Source organism: Pezoporus wallicus, unplaced genomic scaffold (assembly GCF_028554395.1).
Source record: "Pezoporus wallicus isolate ANWC-B61680 ecotype Strahan unplaced genomic scaffold, APGP_CSIRO_Pwel_v1 contig_6814, whole genome shotgun sequence".
Lineage (NCBI taxonomy): Eukaryota > Metazoa > Chordata > Aves > Psittaciformes > Psittacidae > Pezoporus > Pezoporus wallicus.
In genome coordinates this window covers 4,604,790-4,626,856 of record NW_026639755.1, presented here as the reverse complement: position 1 = coordinate 4,626,856, position 22,067 = coordinate 4,604,790, and the positions used below count along the sequence as shown (strand labels likewise).

At 38.7% G+C, this 22,067-nt stretch overlaps 1 protein-coding gene across 2 annotated transcripts in view; it reads left to right on the top strand.

Moving 5' to 3' along the window:
- Nucleotides 1–22,067, top strand: part of EPHA3 (EPH receptor A3) — a 216,677-nt gene that overhangs the window by 60,806 nt on the left and 133,804 nt on the right. For both annotated transcript variants that reach the window (XM_057415894.1, XM_057415893.1), the window contains exon 3: nucleotides 11,457–12,117. In XM_057415894.1, coding sequence (XP_057271877.1) covers nucleotides 11,457–12,117 — 661 coding nt within the window. The remainder of the gene's footprint in view (nucleotides 1–11,456; nucleotides 12,118–22,067) is intronic.

Sequence of the window (22,067 nt, the reverse complement as noted above, 5' to 3'; positions counted from 1 at the left end):
CTTATTTAAGTAATGGCTTCCTGCTTAAAATACCCGCTTGCTGCTGCTTCTGACCCGTTTGCTGATATTTTGGGTGTTTTTCGTAAAGGCATGATCCGCTCTCTGTTAAAATCCATTAATAACTAAAATAGTAACAAATATATCTTCCCACTATTCATTTGTTCCTCTTCTGCTTGTTGGGAAACTGAGGCATAAATGTGGACTAGGGGTGTCTTCAGATTTACCTAACTAGCAGGTAGTTTGGAGAACTGGCTTCCTTCCATTCTTGACTGACTGCCACGGTCATTTCTTTGTAAAGGTTTGCCATCAGTACTTGTCTTCCTACATCCAGAGGCAGAGCTTTAGGTGAAGCAGAGGATAACGCTGGAGGACCTGATGCTTTTTATTCCTATTAAATATTAACAGGAGCTTATTGTTATGAGCCATTTAGCGGAAGCAATAGTGTCTTAACGTGAAATATAATTTCTAATTTTAAAAACTGAATGCCCTTTTTTTTTCACCAGTTTACCATGCCCGCAGCCTTGGGTGAATTCCTTTACGGGTAAAATTCTGCTTGCTGAGGGTACCCATTGTACTAAGCAGCTGCTTATTTCCATCTCTGAAGCAGCTACACTTAAAAGCTAAATCTTTCCTAGTTCGTACAATGCTTGTGGATGAAAGGTGCTTACATGTGAGCTGTCACTCGGTACCGATTTCAACCATGGAGACTGTCGTGTTGAGAGCTTCCCAGCAAATCTGCTTAACCTGTGAGATAAATAAGAGGGAAATCTGTTTCTCAAGGAGACATCCAGCCTAGAGAAAAATAAAGCTGTCAATGTTTTGCTTGTCCAAGCTCTCCATGGGCATGCTGGATTCAGATGTCTGTTAGAAAGTCAGATGTTTTCCTCATTGTAGGGCCCTTTTTACCTCACTGTGATTTTAGAGGATTTTGCTTGCAGAAGGGTGCGAATCAGCTGACCTTACAAGTTTGATGATGAACTAATCAGCTCTCTAGCAATTAGAGATGGAGAAAATGATGGCTTTACTTTGTCTGTCTGCACTTTGGTTTAATTATTAGCCTAGTACTCCCATGATAAGGTGTGTACTCTTGCTTTCTCGAATATAGTGTGTCTGTGTGTGCTTGGTACCTGTAACATAGTTGCACTTATGCTTTTAATCCTATTTATTGTAGTATTTATGTTATTTTACTTCCCAGTCCCTGCCCATGACAGGGGGGTTGGAACTAGGTGATCTTAAGGTCCTTTCCAACCCTAACTGCTCTGTGATTCTATGATTCTATTAGTGCATCAACCCTTCTGGTGGCTTTGTTTTGAGAGGGGGAGAGGGTCAAGGTTTATGTTAAATGATGTATGTATTTGTTGTGTCTTGGTGCAGTGAACTTTAATTACTTTGAAAGGTATTCAGATTACTTTCACAGAATGCATTGTGCTGTAGGTAGTCAGCAGATGATGCAGCCGAAGTAGGAAGAGAGAGGAGGTTCTTGTCCTTCGCATCTTCTTCCAAGTCTGGTCTTATCTTTCTGACCAGGATATGGTTCTGTGGTCACATCATGGAACACGGTTTCTTTCCAGTCCCCTGTCAGGTCATGTGACAGAAAATGCATGTTCTTGTGGGGAGGATAAGGATAAGGGTGGGCTTGCTTTTCCTAAAAATAAAAACAATTAAAAAAATAAAAATGGAAAAAAAATCAAAAATTCACTATTCATAATTTCACTATCTTGACTTTGCTTATAGTGAAAGAAAAAACATGAAGAAACAAAACAGGCAAAAAGGTTACGTAAGAATTTTCCATTAGATTTGGTTGTTTTGGATAATTTGGAGCTATGCATTGTATGGAAAACTTGCTGTATCTTGGGTTTTGTTGGGCTAATTTAGTGTCTGGACACGCTTAATGAGTTTCTCATTTCACCTGAGTTCTCATCAGACAAGACATTAAGATTATCTTCATTGTAATTCTGAAACTGTTTGCTTAGCTATGAGCAAACCCCAACTTTTAGGTTGAGGCTAGGAACAGAGTCTCCTGAATGCAGTGATATGCAGTCAGGTGTGTTCTGTCTGCTGCCACACAAGCGAAGACTTCAGTGGGTAACTGGACAGAAAATGAAGAACACAGTGGTGGTACCAGGTGGATCTTAAATTGAATATTGCTGTGTGTAATTTTATACTAGTCTATCCTCCTTTCAAACTTCCCTTCTCCACAATATGCTTATTTTCTGTCACAGCAGAGCTTTTTGTATGTAGCAGTTAGGACTGCTTGATGTAAAATCATAGACTAGTAAAACGTTATTAGGAGGAAGCGTACCAAAGTCTGTGTCTTAGAGGGGTTTCTGTGATGGCAATGATAATTTCACTGCTTGTGTTACTTAATTGGAAAACTCTTTATTTTGCAACTTAGAAAAAGTTAAAATTTGAAACTGGGGAGAGACTCATTGGCAGCAGGTAATTTCATTGACTTCTGAAAGCCAAGCATTTCCATGTTACTTCCTCACTTCCTTGAATTCCCAAAGTGGATGATTTTCTGTCCTCTGTTATCAGCTGGCTGGTATTTATTGACCTTGCATTAGCATCCTTGGCTATGTTGTGAGAAAAGTTTTTTCATATTGATGAGCTGGTCTGGATTGCATTCTTCTGTGATACCATCATTACATGGGTTTTGCTAATAGCAAGCTTCAGAGCTCTTACATCCTGTTACTATTTAGTTTAACTTTTACATAGTGGGAAGGATCCACTTTTCATGTAGATTTGAATTATTTTATTTCTAGTCTCAAGCTGTCCTAAAATGTGTGCTAATTTATTTTGGCTGCTTGATTTCCTCACTCCTCCTCAGAATTTTGGCTGTTGTTTATAAGAAGTCTGTCCTTGAATGCAATTCTACTTTCGAGTAAGTGAGAAAGTTCTTTGTGTATTGGCTAGGAAGCTAGTAGAATACATTAGAATCATGTTCAACATATGTGAAAGCTTGATTCTGTTACTGATCTGAATTTGGACATATTTAATGTTATAGTAAAAAAGTCAACAGAAGAGCTAACTACTATAAAAAAGAAGGCATCAAAGTTATTCATCTCATCTTAAATCCTGCAGCCTGTTTCCCAAACGTGTACTTCAACATGATGGAAATATTTGATAGTGTGCTATAGGACGTGTTAGACTGAAATATATATATATGTTTAATTATTATATAATTTCCTATTATCATACTGAAAGATTTTTAGCTCAAAATCTTCTTAAACAAAAAAGCAATCAAACAACAAAAAGCAGACCAACAAACTTCCCCACCTACCCCAAAATACAAATGTTATCTAGATAAGTGGTGAATATTCCCACGCCTTAGGCTTTCAGTCTTGGCCTGTTATGTTGCTGTGGTATAAAGTCAAGCGAGATGTTTTATACTTGGCATGAATTCTGTTTTCAGTTAATAAAGGTGGCAAGCACAGAATTGACAGAAAATTGTTGCTCTTTTGCGTTCTTGTATAAAGGTACAAATGCCTCTGATGGTTTTGTCTTTTTGTTGTGGTTTCCCTTTGCCCAGTATTATTTGTTCAGTTTTAGTCCTTTCTGAAAGCCTTGCTTATCACAATGCGTTTTCCTTAAGAGATGGGGGTTTGTTTCAACCTTTCGACTCACGTTAATGGCAAGCATCCCTTGAGAGGAGGAACAAGGATTCTTAGAGAAGTGTCAGATAGACACCAAAAAGTAAGTGAGGACTAATTTCCCATTCTTAAGATAAATAGCAGAAAGCATTGTGTAATGCTGAGGGATGCTTACCTATTACAGCAACAGATATACAAAATTTGGTTTAGTATCAACTTGGCAGGGTCGTCATTGTAGCTGAATTTCTTTGGTTACGTGCTTGTTGGTAGTGCTTCCATTTTCCAATATAAGAAAATTAATGTTTATACATTTCTGGCACAAAGAAATACAACTCTAAAAAGAATAATCAAATAAAAAGTCAAATACTTATTTAATGTCAATCTCTTGCTTCCAGTGGAATGAGCTTTTCACCAGGAATGTTTACTTTGTGCTTGTGCTCAGGACTTCTACTGAACTGCCAGCTGTAAATTTTTTCCCTTTTTTTCTAAATCATTAATTTCCCTTAAAATTACTTGCTGAGGAAAATGCTAATTGTAATTGGTATTAGGATAATATAATGTCTGAAATGCCTGCAGATCCAGCATCTCAGCACTTACAGGAATTGAAAATCCATTGTGGAGTTTTGGACTACTTCAGCATTTCAAAGTGCTTCCTAAAACCTTCATGTGCCTAACTTGAAGCTCATAGTACAATATGCTGATTTTCTGCTTGCAAATGTAGGTGTGTAGGGTTTTTAATGCATAGTGTCTACACTGATCTTAGCTGGTTTAAATACTATGCTTGGCCTGTCTGTGAAGCCATTGCCACCTTTGTGGCATAATCACTGGATAAACTGGAAACTACCCCTTAGTTGTTAAACTCGGAAGTGAATTTTAGCAGTTTCACAGAGGAGCAGAGGTCTCCAAAGCCTTAAGGTCCCTGTATGATTTATGACAATAAACCATAGAAGGAGAGAAAGAGAGGGAGAGATTGCATTAATGTTCCCAATGAAGAAGAGACTTTGTGCTCACCTTCCTTTAAACATCAGAGTCCATGTTGGAGACCAAGCGTGAGACACAGATTTATAGGAAACTGGGCTTCATTCATTCTGTTGCTCATGGGGGGGCTTGGTGGTTGCTTCTTTTTATTGAGATTGCCTGGCAACCAAAGGCAGGGAAAAAGGAAGAGAAGAAAAGGTTATTGACCAGTCGGTATTCTGTCAGTCAAATGCTGAAGAGTTGCATGTATTGACTATCTGAAATGTGGGTTCCTATCATAATGACCTTTTTGTCTGGAAGGGAGTTGCAGAAACTGCACTGAATACTAAGAGCCAGTGTATGAGAGCAGGGTAGTTTTTCAGTATTGGGACAAACCCTGGTTTTCAGGTAGAACTTGAATGCTGGTTCTGCAGAGGCTTATGTGAACCCCTCGCAGACTGAAAAGCAATTTCACTGACAACAACAAAAAAATCACTTCTTAAAGGTAGCTCAGAAATAAGCAACGATTTGACTGCTCTGCTCGGTGAGGGTGAGGATGAGACATCCTAGCACACGAAGATGTTTCCATGTGGTTTCAGAGTCATTTCACTCAGTATTTTATTTCTGATTCTTCAGCACTCTATTCCCAGTCTGTGTTCTAGCACGCACAGCGGTTATGTAGCATTAGGTTACATCCTATGTATCTTCTATTAGAATTATTAATTTAACTTAAAGGACAGTTGGATGTTAGTTGAACTGCTGCTCATACCAAATCGTACCAAATGCGTTATCATACTAGGTTTGTTAGTGGAAGATAAAATTGTAAATAAATGTTGTTAAAACTGTTGCCTGGAGTTCTCAGTGGAGTCTTGGAGTTAGCTGCAGGGGTTCCAGTGATATCTTCAAGGACTATAAACTTGTGTTTTTAGCAGGACTTTTATAGGTTAGGAGTTTTATAGCTATGTGTTGCTGCAAGAGAAAACGTAGGGTTTCTGAATCATGCGTATGTGCTGTATTGTAAATCACAAAATACCCTTCAGTTTGTTATAAGTTTCATTTTCATTTTTTATTTGACGGATAAAAAGCCACACAATTGAAGTACATCGCAGGAAGGATGAAAGAGCTGTGGAGATAAATCGTGTTCTAGATTGCCACATTGCGAAGGAACTATTTAGTGAGACTGCTCATGACATTCTAGGAAATGACATTCACTTAGTGCATATTCACTTCTTTATATTCCCTTTTGTAAAGAAAATGGAATGAAAAAACCAAAGCCATAAGTCTGGTACACAGTGCTAGATCTGTTCTGGAAGAGAAAATCCTTTATGGCCCAACTTTTTCACTCAGTATGACAGGAGCGTATGAGTTACACCCTCTCCCTGGGGATCTCAGAGATTTTTCTATACCACTGAAAGCAGTCTCTTGTTTCCTGCCATTAACAGTATGCAAAGAAGATTCGAAAAATGAAAAGCAAACAAAAGAACACTTTCCAAAGCCAAATGATGTGCTGAGAAGGGAGTGGTGCCATGGCACTTCTCTTCTTCATGTTTCAGAAGTGTAGAAGGTGCCTGAGGCATTAGAATCGCGTAATGTAGTGGGTAATGTGAATTCAGAAGTGGTGGTCACAACTCTGTTCCTTCTGTCCCTCTTGATGATAGGAACAAACCCAGCACCCTCATGTCACAGCCTCGCATTTCCAGCTCTCCCACCTTGCTGTTATAAATCTTTTGAGTAAAAAATACTTGGATTTGTCAGCCTTATTGAACTGCTTGGAAGACATTCTCATCCCTTCGTTCTTCCAGCATTTAGAACCTGGCTAGTAATTTCTAGTCTAACCATAGCCAGGACTGATCAATACTCTGTAGCTGCACACTACTGAAAGAAAGAAATGCCACTTGGGGCGCTTATGAAGTGTAATGCCCCATGGACCAGAGTTACTCAAGTAATTGCATGTAATCGAGGTGAGAATTAGGTTTGAGTCCCATCAGTGTCTGATTTATGCAGTGTAAGTACAGATCTTTCATGAAGTTATTCTGCCAGCATCCCAACAGGTTTTCCTTTAAGTTCTCAGCCTCCCACCTCAGTATTGGATAGGGCCACTTCCTTCTTTCTTGGCTCAGGTAACCTTCTCTAGGTCTTACCAAACTTCTCTAGGTCTTACCAACCCGTGTGCACACATTTTCTGCAGCATTTTTTTGCTGTCACAGCTGTGTAGTCTTGTCTGACAGCTTTCCCTTCATCTTTCTGCTTATTCTTCTGATACCTTCTGCTTTATCTTTTCCATCTATCTGAGGGACAAAACCTTGCACTGTTGTTATTTTCTCTTAGCAAACCTTCAATAGGATGAAATTTTATATGGGAAAATGCAGTATCCTCAGAAATAGTTTTTCTGAGTTCCAGGTGGGTTTCCAAGGTAACTGAGTTTGGGTGCCCATACTTTCTTGCTGGATGCTTTCTTGGCCATTGCATTATGTTGCTCCTGCAGAAATGCTAGTGGTTGCATGATGTACTCTTTAGAATTGATTCAGTAGAAAATACCCTCCTGCACCATGCTAGTTTTCCATGGGATGGGAATAGTTTTGGGAAGCTGAAGGTGGGAGGAAGGGAAGCTGAAAGTGCAGCAGCATAAGGAAGCAGCAGCAATTGGACTCAATGTGTAAGGTGAAAAGAAGCATGTCCCTTTCACCTATCTGTTTGGCCTATGTAAAGTAAATATCTGCCTTGCAGCTGAAATTTTCTTTTCATGCATCTCATATCATTGTTGCATTATTCTCTTTGCATTTCGTTGTCTCAATTCCATTTTGGCTGAATTCTTCCTCACGACTTTTCAGTCTCCTGTTATTTATTATAGCTACCTGCCTTTCGCCCTGTTCAACTAGGTTTTTGCATACTAAAAATGCTATACTTTCTGTATCCTAAGATACGAAGACTCATTTTAATTACAACATAGTAACTCTGAACTCCTCTTTTAGTTGATTTATCCCTACCTTCCAGCAGGTCAGAATTTTCCTTATGTGTTTAAAGTATCTTAGATACACAGTAATGAGAAGAAGAATCTCTTTTGTTCCCTACAGTAAGGGCACCTTCTCTGTAGCTTTTGTTGTAAGAAAGATCTATATCTTCTATTATAAGGAATATCACAGATTTTTTCTGCTTTTCCTCTAAAATTTGGAAATAGGATTTATCCCATACTTAGTCCTGTTTATATATCTCTTCCTTTACTTTTGATCTCCTACCTTGTTCTGTTATTGCAGCTAGCTGTTTGCCTGTGCCAAGTAAAACTGCACTGAATACTATAATACTGAATAGGCTGCTTGGCAATGCCACACAAGGGGTTTGCTTCCCATTGCCTCTTATCCTCTTAATAGCCAGCGTGTTTTTGTGCCAGTACCTCTCTGTAAAGCTAGCGTATTGCACTGGGTTTGTGTGACAAGGTTTTAATAACAGGGGGGCTACAGGGGTGGCTTCTTTGAGAAGCTGTCAGAAGCTTCCCGTGCCTGACAGACCCAGTGCCAGCCAGCTCAAAGATGGACCTGGCTGAGCCCATCAGTGATGGTGGTGTGGGACTGGTGTGCTTCCATTCAGCAATGATAGACTTGAAATGTTGTTGTTTGTGTAAGTGGATTACAATTGTTTCCAAGGAATTTTGTCTTCATTGCAGATGAATGAAGTGATAATTGCATGTTGTCACCTCAAGGTGAAGAACATAGCAGCGATACTACCTTTATCGTGAAACTCATACATCCGTATTCAACTCTGTGTGAGCATCTTGGATAAGAAACTTCTGGGAAAAACATTGCAATGAAACTTGTTCAGAAAAATAACATCTGCCGTGGGGATGCTTTAAATTCTGCAAGTTTTGTTTCTGTCTCCCACTGGACATCTAAAATCTGTTGAGCTGATTAGAAATTATATGGAAGAGATAATAAGTAGATCACTTCTGAATCGGTGTGAGCTGCTTTAAATGTCCATAAAATGATGTTCCATTATATAACCTTATCCAATTTCATCCAGTTGTTGTAACTGAATATTTTTGTTCAGGTAATACCTGTAGTTAAATAGGTATATCCAGCTTCATGAGAGGCAATTACAGCATCTGAATGGCTTTTTGCAACAGCATTAGATTGTTGGCTCAGGAGCCGTGCTTGTACAAGGACATCTGTCAGAGGAGAGTCCTCCACTCAGCTGTGGGAACTTGGCAGAGGCTGGGAGCCAGGGTCCAGCTGCTTCTTTTGCAGGCAAGAGCTTGTCCTTGTTTGATGGGCTACCATGTGACTTCAAGCTCTCAAGTGGCTGTGAGTTCTAAGTGTTGTATCTTTGAGTCAGAGCATCCCTGTACTGCTAGCTCTCTTTGGCAGTGTAGCATATTATGGCTTGCTGCAGCATTTCAGCTGCTGTATACACATCCAAGATTGTGTTTTTAACTCTGTTGAACTAGTCAGGAAGAGATAAGACTTGTGTATAGTCAGATCTGTAAAGTGAACTAAAATAAACGTTGTTTCAATTAAAGGAAGAGAATTTATACTGCTTTTTATCTGCTGGTTTAATAACATGATTTAAAATCACATCTTCAGTGGTTTGTGGACAATTTCATTGTGCAGACCAGCTCTTAGTCATATCAAACTTCCTGAAGTCGGGTGAGACTGAGAACTCTCAGATGCTACTCTGATGTGGCTGTTTCTTTGTTTTCCCTTTCTTTGTGTGTGTGTGTCTTCAATGCACATATTGTTTAGGGCGGTGAGGCACTGGAGTGGGTTGCCCAAGGAGGTTGTGAATGCTCCATCCCTGGCGTTGTTCAAGGCCAGGTTGGACAAAGCCTTGGGTAACATGGTTTAGGGTGAGGTGTCCCTGCCTATGGCAAGGCGGTTGGAACTGGATGATCTTAAGGTCCTTTCCAGCCCTAACTATTCTGTGATTCTATGATTGTAAAATCAGGAAACTGTAGAGAAGGTTTACACTTCTGCACCTCAGTTTCTTCGTCAGTATAGTGGAAATAGTACACCAAGGTCCTGCATCACATACACCTGCGTAGGTAAAATGAATAATTGTTATGCTGAAAACTTGAATATAACACTGATGTGATCTGATTTTTGAGGGAAGGTGTTTTCCTGGTAGAAATTCTTCTTTGTCTCCCTCCCTCCAAAGTGGCAGTGATTTTTTTTTTCATGACATACTTCATTTTATCTACCTTGCATCTCTAGTTTCTGTAGCATGCAACAGCTCTGTTTGAAGTCCTACTACTCCTCAGCTGCTCTGCATCTGGTTGCATGGGGCAGCATTTGTGGTCTTTTGTAGAGGCTGTGTAGATGGGTGATAGCGGAGCAAGGATTTCTTTAGCTGCTGTGCTACCATGTGCTCTATTATGTGCTTCATTATCATGATAGGAACTGTGCCTCTTTTGTTTGTGTAATTAACTTTGAAGCATAGAACAGAAGATGATAAGGCTGAAGGGGATGTTACCAAGGTGCATAAATGCCTGATGGCAGGATATAGAGAATATGGAGCTTGACTCTTCAGTGCCAGTGAAAGGCCAAGAGGCAATGGATGCAATCATAAATACAGGAAATTCCATTTGAATGTAAGGACAAATGTTTTTAATCTGAGTACAAACAAACACTGGCACAGCTGCCCAGGGAGGCTGTGAAATCTCCATCTTTGGAGGTATTCAAAAGCTAGACTGGACAGGATCCTGAGCAATCTGCTCTGGCTGACCCTGCATGAGCAGGGGGTGGGCTAGAAGATCTGGAAGGCTGTCTTTCAACTTTAGTAGTATTGTGAGTCCATAAAGGCATTATTCATTGCCATAAGTTCTAGCACTTTAGTGGTGAGGCATCTCAGTTTGTATTTTTAAGACACGGAAAATAGAACAGCTGCAGCTTTTGTGGGCATAAAAGCTGAAGAATGATGACCTTAAGAATCAAAACTATTTTGGTCCTAGTTATCCATTAAGGGAAAAAGTGAAGAAAGATGCATCTCAAGTCACTTAGTTTTGTATGGTACATGGCCAACAGTAAATAGTTACCTTAAGCATCCCTATAGGATTTCTTTTTTCATGTGATTGGTAAATATTCCTCTCTGGAAAGAGTGACTTCAGATATCAGGTAGGACTGGTACATGAGTAATTCACAAAAAGGAAACCCATTCCTTCCTTGTCTGGGTCAAGTAAGTTTATCAGCTTATGACTGATGCAAAAACAACTAATGAGTATGTATACATGAAAAATCGTTCTAGCATCATAGCCTATATAGTCCACAGAAGGATTAGGTAACCAAGTTACAGTGAGTTGGTGGTAGTTTTTATTAACTCTGGCAACTGGACTAAACTTGACTGTTTGTCCAAAGGACATACAACCAAGGCAAAATCAATTGTCATGCATTGAATCGATTTAAAACTAACCTTTTATTATGACTATTTGAAATTTCGGTGGGAGCCTTTGGATTTTTGCTTGCAAGATGTTAAATTTTGTTAAATCTTTGAAATACAACTTGATTCTAACAGCGAAAACGTGATGTTGTCCTAGTAAACCTCTTCTGTTTGACATGAGTGTGGTTGTAAAGACATGTTAGCATCACGATTGAAAGGACAGCACTGCATGTAATTTAAGAAAGCACAGGTTTTTAGTAATGTGAAACAGCTGTAGCATCTCTTTCATGCCACCTTGAAATATCTTGGTAAGAATTGGCTCCTTAATGGTGAATTCTGTATTCATTTAATATGTTTGTATGTTTAATAGGAAAAAGAGAAGTGAAAGCTCTCCCAGACTTTGTCTATTTTATAGTGATTCCAAGCAAAGTGATGTTTGCTTTTCCACAGCTTTTGACTCTAAATGTGAATTTTTTTAATGGTGTAATCATTGGTCTTAAAATATTTCATTTTTTCTCTGTTTTCCTTTTTTTTTTCTTGTTCCAGTGGGAAGAGATTAGTGGTGTTGATGAGCATTATACTCCAATCAGAACTTACCAAGTGTGCAACGTTATGGATCACAGTCAAAACAATTGGCTGCGAACAAACTGGATTCCACGCAATTCAGCTCAGAAGATATACGTGGAGCTCAAATTTACCTTGCGGGACTGTAATAGTATCCCCTTAGTTCTGGGCACTTGCAAAGAGACTTTCAATCTGTATTATATGGAGTCTGATGATGACCATTTGGTAAAGTTCAGAGAGCATCAGTTTACAAAGATCGACACCATTGCAGCTGATGAGAGCTTCACCCAGATGGATCTTGGGGACCGAATTCTAAAGCTGAATACAGAAGTCCGTGAGGTGGGGCCTGTCAGCAGGAAAGGCTTTTACTTGGCTTTTCAAGATGTAGGTGCGTGCGTTGCCTTAGTCTCAGTGCGAGTGTACTTCAAAAAGTGCCCTTTCACTGTCAAGAACCTCGCCATGTTTCCAGATACAGTACCCATGGACTCCCAGTCACTGGTGGAGGTGCGGGGTTCTTGTGTCAATCATTCCAAGGAGGAAGAGCCGCCCAAGATGTATTGCAGTACAGAAGGAGAATGGCTAGTGCCCATAGGGAAGTGCTTGTGTAATGCTGGCTATGAAGAAAGAGGCTTTGCGTGCCAAGGTAACAATGCCCTCCGTATTCATAGTTCAATTATTAACAGGGGCTTCACTTTATGTCCCTACTCTGTGTATTGGGTCATGTTAATTTTCTCCAAATTCTTGGCAGAATTAAATTAGTTCCTAAAATCGCCATGAAAATGGGGTTTATTTAAGCCTGTGTAAATAATGTAATTTGATAAAGGTCAACAGCTGCTTTTTAGTTCATACAGTGCGTAGCACATCTCATCTCTCTTACTGGTCTTGGACTTCCTTTCAGTAGATTACAATTTTCTCATATGCATTGCTTGTGTCCAAATATTTGATCTTTTTGTGTGGATTTTTGTCCTTGAACTTTGTGGCTTGATGTATAATTTTTGCTACTGAGCTGTGTTGATTAATTGGGATCGGTCGGGTAAAAAAAAACAGGTAACATGGTTTCAGGTAGCATAGTTCCTAAATGCGGATACATTTGGAAAATGAATATTTGAACTTCAAAATTCCATTTGCATGAATACTCAATTTTTCCCAAACTTTTGGTTTCTGCAAACTGTGGTTATGTGAATGCTCCCAAGAACAAGACTACGCCAGGGAGTTTGATTTTCCAGAGATGGTCTTTTAAATGTTAGAGAAATGCATTTTATGTTCCCCTGATTTTAATATCAACTGAAATTATGAAGGTCTACATTTTGCTTTATTGTAAAAGTACATTTTGAAGTTTTGTGCTAGTTGAATCTTAGACCTCTTCTCTCAGAGCGCATCAAAGCGTGCTGGCTGTGGCAGAGGGTCTTCCATTAAATAAATAAGTAAAAGTTAAATAGTAACCTCTAGAGATACCATGGATGGAAGGAATGGTAGCTATATCCTGGGGAGGTGGGTGGGTGGGGGGGTGTATGCATGTTTGTATACATGTGCATACGCATGTATATTGAACCTGGTTTCAGAATAGGAGCACCGATTCTTTTTATATCAGTCCTAGAGCAAGCTTTGTCAAGCAAGTAAGTCCTGTGGAGATACTAGGAGCCCACCAAACCATAGCCACTGTTGCTCAAATTAAGGTGACTTTTCTTCCAGAAAATGACAGGAAGTTGTGGAAGGAAAGGGGTAAGAGTGTGGGTTGGTTTTTTTTGTGGTTGTTGTTCTGCTTTTCAATAGGTTTTAACATTGGTTTTGCCCTCAAATAAACTGGGGAGCTGAGTCTGTTGAGTATCTTTTTCTGCAGTTAGATATTGACAGTAAGAAAACCAAGTTCTACTCTTCTGTCAAGAGCTGAGTTCAGGAGCAGATATTTTATTGTTCAGAAATGCTTTATCTAGGGCCTCCTGTAGCTGCACTTAAAAATGCTAAATTGTTAGTGATGCTGTTTTAACCACTGTACGTAGTCTTGCTTACTGTAGAGCCTGTGTCCTTGTAAATGGTTGAAAGCTGTTGGTGTAATGTTTCAGTTACACATGAGCACACAAAGCCAATCACTCCAGAAAGTGACAGACTAAAACTGAGCAAAAGTTGAACTAAATGAAGTAAAGTAAAATCAAATGTTTTATTAAAAACAGGTTCGCAAATGCTTGCGATAGGCAAGGCAGCTCCTATTGAGTTCTGCAGAGACTAGCAGTGAGTTTGCATCCATATGTGGGGGTATGTCATATGTGATTTGGAAGGCATAAAATCAGTCCATAGGACTACTATCTTTTTCTTCCTTCCTTCCAACCCTTTCTCACCAACTGTTGATCAAGGGAGTGATATATGATGAAACCATTAACAACAGTGACAGGTCCTTCTCGTTTATTCTGATTTAACATACAATGTTCTACTAACTTTTATTGTAAGTCATATTTATAAATATTTTCAGTGTGGTGTGATTGAAGTGGCACTCTAAAAGCAGTCAGTAATTCAAAACCTCCCATTTGTTGGCATCAGTAACTCAGTGGAGCTGGAAAGCTTGGAAGAGAGTTCAGTTCTGACCTCAGGCTCAAGGCAGCTCCTGCAACTTTCCTTATCTTGTTCTTCTCTCCTTCTCTTGCTCCTTCTTTAGGGTGTTGGGGTTTAAGGGATTTTTTGTTGTGGGTGGGATTTAGATTTTTTGGAGGAAGGAGGTTTGGTTTTTGTCAGCAAAAGGCAGCCAAGTCAGGATTGTAGAATCTGAAGAAGATCCAAGATGATGTTGCAAAGCTGGGCTGGAAGGAAGGCATCATTTAGGAAAAGAGAAAAAGCTTCAGTTGAAGTTTGAAAGAGTAACAAGTAATAGACAATGTTCTCTTCCCAGTAACTGAAAACATTCAACAGCTTAATGTCTGTCACTCATCCAGTGTTCAGGCTGTTGCTGATTTTGATTGCTTCCACAACACTGATTTCAGGATTAGCAGGAGATTATCACTGATGTTTAAAATGAAGCTCTCTAATAGTATATAATCAGCCTATTTAAAATTCACTCAGAACAGCTTTCCTTGGTACTTAGAAAAATATTATGGCACAGTCATTCCCCCAAATAACACAAATTGTACCATTGTCCCCAACTGCTTCCTTCTGTCTGCGTAGCCAAGAGACGTTGACATAAGGCTCGAGCCATTTTTTGCTGTTGGTGTACCTGTACATATAAAACCATACATGTTTATCGAATGTATTTGTACATAAATTATCAAAAGCCAAGGTTGGACTATTTGCTTTACTCAGCGTATTGTTTCTTGTTGGAAAGATCGTTTTTCTATTCTGGGTCCTAGCAGCTGATGAGCATTTTACATGTACAGCAGTAGGATACCTACCAGTCAGTCAGTTAAACAAGCAAGGCCAATTTTGCTGTCACCATCCTTGTCCTCCTTATTCTGTGTGTGTGTAGACATAATTTCTCAAAAGCAAATTGTATGCCTCACCTTGAGGACTTCTGGTCTGCATGGTATACTTTAGGTTAACATTCTGACACCTCTTCTAGCAAAGACTTTTGTACCTGGTCAATGTTTTGGGGGATTAGGTTTGTATAAGGTAAGATGTATTGGGGAGTGTCTTGAAAAAGGTACTCTTTCATACCTTTTATTTCCCTTAGTTAGTATGTATGTTAGTTAACTAAATATGGTATATGTAACCCACCACAGACTTATTACAGCCTTGTTAGTGCTTGCGTTGTAGTGATCCTGTCTATTTAATCTTACTGTAATATTTCATGGTTGAGTAGGATTTCTTCCTCACAATGTCTTTCTAAAATACGTCTTCATGCCGTTTTGGCCAAACTACATCTTTATGACATCTTCTCTCTTAGAATTAGTACATTTTAATTTGTTTTAATTAGGGGAAAAAAAAAACAACCCAAACCTGCACATTAAAACTAATGCTTTCTGGTCTCCATCCTGTTCCCCAGTCAACAAGAATGACTCTTTTCCATTGGTTCCCCATCAAACAACCATAGCAGATCAGATCAGAGATTTGCCTGCCTTGGTGTTCTTTCTCTGACAGTGGTTAGTGGCATATTCTAAGGAAAAGCCTAAGAAACTGTACAGAGCTGCTTTCCAGGGTACACCTTTCACCTTCTGCCAATCTACTGTTGACTTTCTAAGACTTAAGATAAATCTTGTAAGAAAAGCTATGAATAATAGGTGACATGTCAACTTGTAGTCTATTTTTTGACTATGTTTATGGTAGTGAATGCCAAATCTTGTCTTATGTGGAAAACATATCTTCTTCCTATGTTTAAGCCTTGTTTTAAGTCAGTTGGATAAGGGTTTCCATGTCCTTGTATAGTGAGAAAGTAATAACTGCTCCCTTTTCAGCTTCTGTATTAACAGTTTTCAAGGTCTCTTTTATGTCTAACCTCTCCTCTCTAATACCTATTTTCCCAACTCCCTCTCTCTACTCGTGCCTTCTTATTTGGAGGACAGGCTCAATTGCTCCGTACCTCAACTTATCCTTTTTAACTGTCTCTGTACATATTGAAAGTAAACAGTGTGATTTTCATGTAAAGGGCAGCGGGGCTTGTGTGCGATATTGAAGTTGCAAGTACACCAAGAGATTATACAGTGGTGTAGTGTTGGGAACAGCCCAAAGTCCAACAAAAGAAAAGGAGCATTCACATCACCTGCCCAGTGAGTGATTTGTATGTGGAAAAGCTACAGAGAGGAAATAGATCTCATGATGTGAAAGTTGGTCAGTTGGGGTAACAGTATCAAAATAAATGGGAAAATATAGGATCAATGACAGAAAAAATGTCTTTAGTTCTGTAATGATCAAGAAGTCTCTTTGGGGAAGTAATGGAAGCCTCATTTCAGAAGCTGTGTTTTAAAAATGCAGTAACTGCATGGTAAAGGAAATCCTGCACTGGCAGGCTCGGACTAATAAATCTCTTCCATCCTGAATGTGTCTATTCTGTCGTTGGTTTATTTCATGCACTTCAGAAAGACCAGCTGTACATGGAGAACAGTATTTATCATGATGATGTACTTAGTTAGCAAACATGCAATGGGCAATTGTTTATCCATGTGGGAGAGCGAGTGAGCTTGAATGTTCTTTTGAATGCTTCCAACAGGTGACCCTTTAGACCAAAACCAAGCTTTGTGGCTCCCATTATCAAACGTAAAAGTAAATTGCTGGGCCCAAAGAAAATTACTCCAAAAGCACCAAGTTAACATTTTCTGCATGCTGTCATTTCAAGGTATAGTTCCAAATTTTAGTTGCTGGAATTCAGTGAGTCTAAATTGTAAATTTCCTATGTAATACTATGTAATAAAATTGTAAGCTTTAACCACAAGTGACTGACACATTTTCTATAACAAAGCCAGATAAAAAAAAGAGAATGTAATTCAACAGTCCTTCCTTATGTACATCATTTTTAGCTATTAATCAGGTAGATTGAATGGGAGTAAGGGGTAAAGGAGAGCGAGGTGAAGTTCACCCACTGTGCCTGGTTATTGCAAAAATGACTTCACAAAACTTCCCCTAACACTAAATTATTCAGTGCTTCAAGCTCATATGGTGAGCACATCCTAAATCGTATTTCTCTCTCTGAGTTTGTGGTGATATGAAAGGAATGCCATCCGCTGCTGCTAAATCCGAACCATCGCATATTGCTTAATTCTCTCAGGAGAATGAATGCTGTACTTGGCATAAAAATATGTTAAACATCCTTAATGCTAAGGATGAAAAACATTATATTTTTCTTCTATGCTCTAACTATTTTGTCTCTACATAAGTAAATACACTTTGTATTTGCTTGTAACAGTAGATGAAAGAGAACTTTATTTGTAAAGAGAAAAGGGTACTGTGAGGGTCTGCTCAACTCCGTGCAAGTGGAAAACAGACGGAAGGCACATGTGCTTGCTGCAACTGCAAAGACAATAACATTTTCCCTCGGAAGTAGCCGAGTGGCTCAGTTATGTTGCTAACACTACAGAAGCGTGTGGTTTTAACTCTTAGGCTTTGTACAGGAGTAATTATGCTTAATAAAATATAGAAACTGATCGTATGAAGATCATATATTAAAGGAATTGTTAAGAGAGTTTGCTTTCATGTGAAATCTGAAAAGGCAGGGATTGCCATTTCATAAAGCAGAGGGTTGAGATGTATCTTTTTCCCCCTTTGGATGGAAGTATTGTTTTGGTTTTTAAAAAGCGAGAGAGATGCTTCTTAAAAGGGACTCTTAATCTTTCAAGCTGGTAAACGGAAATGACAGCGGCTATAAATTATGAATCAGTTTATTTGTAAAATATTCATTGTTTTTATCCACTTTATGTTCTGTAAGTACATAAACAGAGCACCCAATGAAGGATTTACCTTTTCGCTTGGAATTTATTTAACTTTTCCATAAATCATGTCAGAGATATCCAGATTATTTTTCAGACAGGAAGAATTATGTTGCACTGAGTACTTTGGAAAGACCATAACCAACTTTTTATGTAACATTTTCTTACTGTTAGGAACTTGAGAAGTATTTTCTGATTTGTACATCATAAGCAGTAGATTTAAAATGCAAGTTTTCAAGGCATGATTTCTTCATTGGAAAATTAACACGAAATATTCTGAAATTACTTAAAAAGATGCAATTTCAATATGACACTAATTTCGGTAATACACATGATCAAGCTAGAAAATTGTTTCGTTGCTCTGTAGCTGAGAAGAATCTTCACTAAGTTTATTGGGGATTGTGGTAGAAATATGGAAATAAAACCATGGTTATAACAATTTCTATTCATTTTCAATGTTCAATAATTAGGAAGCTAGTGTTAGGGTTCTTTAACAAAGCATACTAATACATCTCTCCAAGCTGTTCAGTACTACAGGGTCAACCTGTGACATGATTAAGTAATTCAGAATGGAATAATGAAATTAGCTGGGAAATGGAAAGGTTTACTTAGAAAATACTTTTTAGTGTTAATGGCTCACAAAATGCAACTTAATATAGCTGCACTGTCTGTTTGTTCAATTCGGACCTCTTATCAGTTTAGAGGTGGTGCTTTCTGTGCCACATTGTGTGTATTTTGGCAGTTTCTTCCTTGTTCCCCTCACCTGCTTTTCAAGGAACAAAAGACCCCTCAAAGCTCACAAAAAGGAACAACACTCCTCTCTTTCACCCCGAAGTAGTGGAATATACTGGGTATTGACCAAGACTCTCCACAATCTAACAAGTATGTATGAGACATTTGCTTCCTCTTTTTAACACTGAAATTTTCACCCTAAAGCTCCAACTTGTACGTGTTTAAGACCACGAGTGCTGACTTTTTGTGCAGGGTTTTACTGCAAATATCTTACAGATAGCTATCACTGAGCATCCTAAGGGATCTTGCTGGCATTTCCTTAACCTTTTCATTTTAATGGCTTTGCTTCTTTGGAGGCTTTCAAAAGATTAAAAACTAAATTAATAGTATCATCCTGAGCATGTTTTGCTTGTACTGTCTTTGGTGACTTTCAGTATCAGCTTAGCTCAGGGTTGCACAAAGGTTGGATTGTTAGTGTGAATTCATTGAATACATGCTTTTTTCCATCGGTTTCTCTGCCACTTGTGTCTGTGTACAGAGCTATCCGCCAATCCCTTATTAGTTCCAGCGTGGAACTTGCAAAGGCTAACAGGGGTTTGCATTACAACTGACAGCTGGTACTAGGCATTAATAGAGAGCAATTGTAGTGAGAGCTGTAAGTTTTGATAACGTTCAACGAAAATGCTCTTAAAGTAAGAACCGTCTTGAAAGATGAGTACAAGGCAACAAGAATCTTCTTTATGTCTGCTGCTGCTCAGCGTGAAGCACAAGATGTTGTCAAAACATGCTGTTGGCAGACGTCTAAATAACCAGCAATTGATATCAGACGTTATTGAAGCACTTAGACTGCAGAAGTATCAGAATTAACTGTTTAATTGGATGACAGACTGGATAACAAGAGTTGCATTTGCAGTGTCTCTTTTTCTTTGCATTTGAAATTGCGGTTTTATTCTTGATAGTACAAGAGGAACGTAGCAACTTGGACTTTGCACAGTCCTTTTAGGGAGAGATGGTGAATTCATTGCCTAGAATTTGTTTGTAGCATCAGCCTTAAGTACCTGCCTGCACTGGATACCCTGACAACTGGTGTAGCTGTTGTGCTAAGGCAGAGATAGACCTAAACAATGACAAATCCTTCATGGGTCAAGGAGGTGAACTGTTTCACTGTCATGAATCTGTGGGTTCAGTGGTTGTCTACTGTAAGGTTAAAATTTGATGTGATAATTTAGAACAGCTGCTCTTTGACAGAAAGATTCACTTTCAGCAAGGGAAGAAAAAGCCATATGGTAAAAGTTGACACTGTGCCAAGCCTGAGTAACTGCAGAAGTGATACAGGACAGTTCTCTTCAACATGGTTGAAGTAATGTATTTTTACTTGCCATTGGTATTTCCAGTTGGTATGCTTTTTTGAATCAAACCTTATCCCGTGATACTTCCTTTGTAGTTATTTTTGAATAATATCTTTTTATTAATAATGATGATTAAGTGACAGAAAAGGATTTTGAGCTTTGTTCATAACCTTGTCCAGGCCACTCTCTGTGCTGTAACTTATCAAGGGTTCATAGAACGATTGCTTCAAAATGCAGCCAAAAGGAGATGCATTGTTCTAGGGATGTCCAACACCTGAGTTTATATGCTTTATGCAGAGTATTTAAGAATCCACTTAAGTCACACTGCCTTGATACATATACTTGCATTCTAGTCAATTGTGCGTTAATAGCATTAAACTTAATGAAGGTAGTCATTTACTGTGCTCAGCCTAAGCAGTAGTGGTCAGTTTACATGTAGGAGTAAAGTGATCATCAGATGTTCGAAATCCTAGGAAGAATTATTTTGTCCTCCAATTTCAAGGAATCATTTTTCCCAACAGTTAGTTGTAGGTAAAAAATGCATGGACTCTTTAATGTGGCACAGCTTTTTAATGGAAGGAGAATAACAGAAAAGATTACTTGGAAGTAACCAGCTCTTAGCTCTAAGAAATGCCACTAAACAAAGACCAAAAATCCCTTATTACCTCTAGGCATGCATCTGGTTTTGTTCCCCCTTCTATATAATGAGAATGAGGCACAAAATTGTTGTTTAAGCAAGAAAAACCTTGCTTTGCATTCTCTTGGTGGGGGATGGAGGGGAAGAGAGAAAATCTCTAAAGTGATTATTATAAAGTAGTAAATTGAAATGGTCATCCCTTGCCAAGCTGAAGTAAGAAAAGAAAAGTTTGGCAAATATATTAAAGGCAAATATTAAGCATGTTCTTTGATATCAGTTTTGCAAGAGTTCATTCATACAGGATTTGACCTAACCTGAGCAGTCCCTTACACTCTAAGAGGTATTTCTAAGCTTTAAGTATGCATGTATATAATTTTTATTTATGCATTTATTTAGCTTTTTTATTAATATTAGTCTGTAGGATACAGTAAATAGAATTGTTCCTTTGTTTTTACAATAAATGGTGTAATGTAGTCACTATTGTTCTGTGAAGAAATACAAGCGACTTATTTAAGAGGCTGTAGTTCCAGTTTAACGGGGCATCTCCAGCTGCTGTAATACGCTGGTTTAGATTACAAAACAACTTGAATTCTCTGAAGCTCTAACAGGATTTATTTTCTTATTTTGGTAATGCAATCCTAATACTGAGATGACAGGTACGGGCAGTCATTGTAACAAGCTGCTCTTCAAATCTGGTCTAGGAAATTCCAGGTTTGGCTCCCAAAAGAGTGATATGGAAAACTAAAGCAGGGCTGAGGGACTGTGACTTGAAGTGAAGTCAAGGTGTATTAACCATGAACATGAGATCGCTGTTCCAGCTGTAAAACTGGTGTTCGTCCTGAAAAGACCAACCAGAAGAGATAAAAGTTGGGTGGGAAGCAGGACGTGCTAGAGGATGTTGTTTAGCAGTCCCTTTTAAGCACAGCTAATGAACCTTCTGCTTCATAAATTAATAGACCCTTCACTAAGCTGCCATTTTTATACAGTGCAAAACGTCTCTGACTTCTCTGACTGTGAAGATGAGATGTCCAGAGCTTTCACCTGAAAGGTATATAAATATATACTTATTAACACAGGAAATGGAATTAGAAAGACATATAATTGCTACTTGTGCATGCCGTTTAACAAGCAGTGATGGTCCTGTTTCTCATACTGTGTGAAGGGATGAACTGGCAGTGAAATTAACAGTAAAAGGGGAATCAGCTTCCGTGTCTTGTCTTTCCTCTACCCACACAAGCCACAGCAGATGGTGGAAGAAAGCAAGCTAAAGACATTTTTTAAAGGGTCACAACAGGAAAGAGAACAGGAAGAGAGAGAAGAACAGAGGGAAAAAATAACCTGGTAAGTAAAATATACCTATGTAATTGTATAAAAACTGGTGAAAAGTAAAAGGCTCTCATGAGGAAAGGGGGAATTCTGGTTTGAGTTCAGGGAGCAGTATGATTTAATGCTTTCTTTAAAAGAAGAGGAGTATTTGTGCAAGTTTGCTGTGCCCGAGTGCTAAAAAGGCATTCAAATGTCAGCGTGGGGAAAA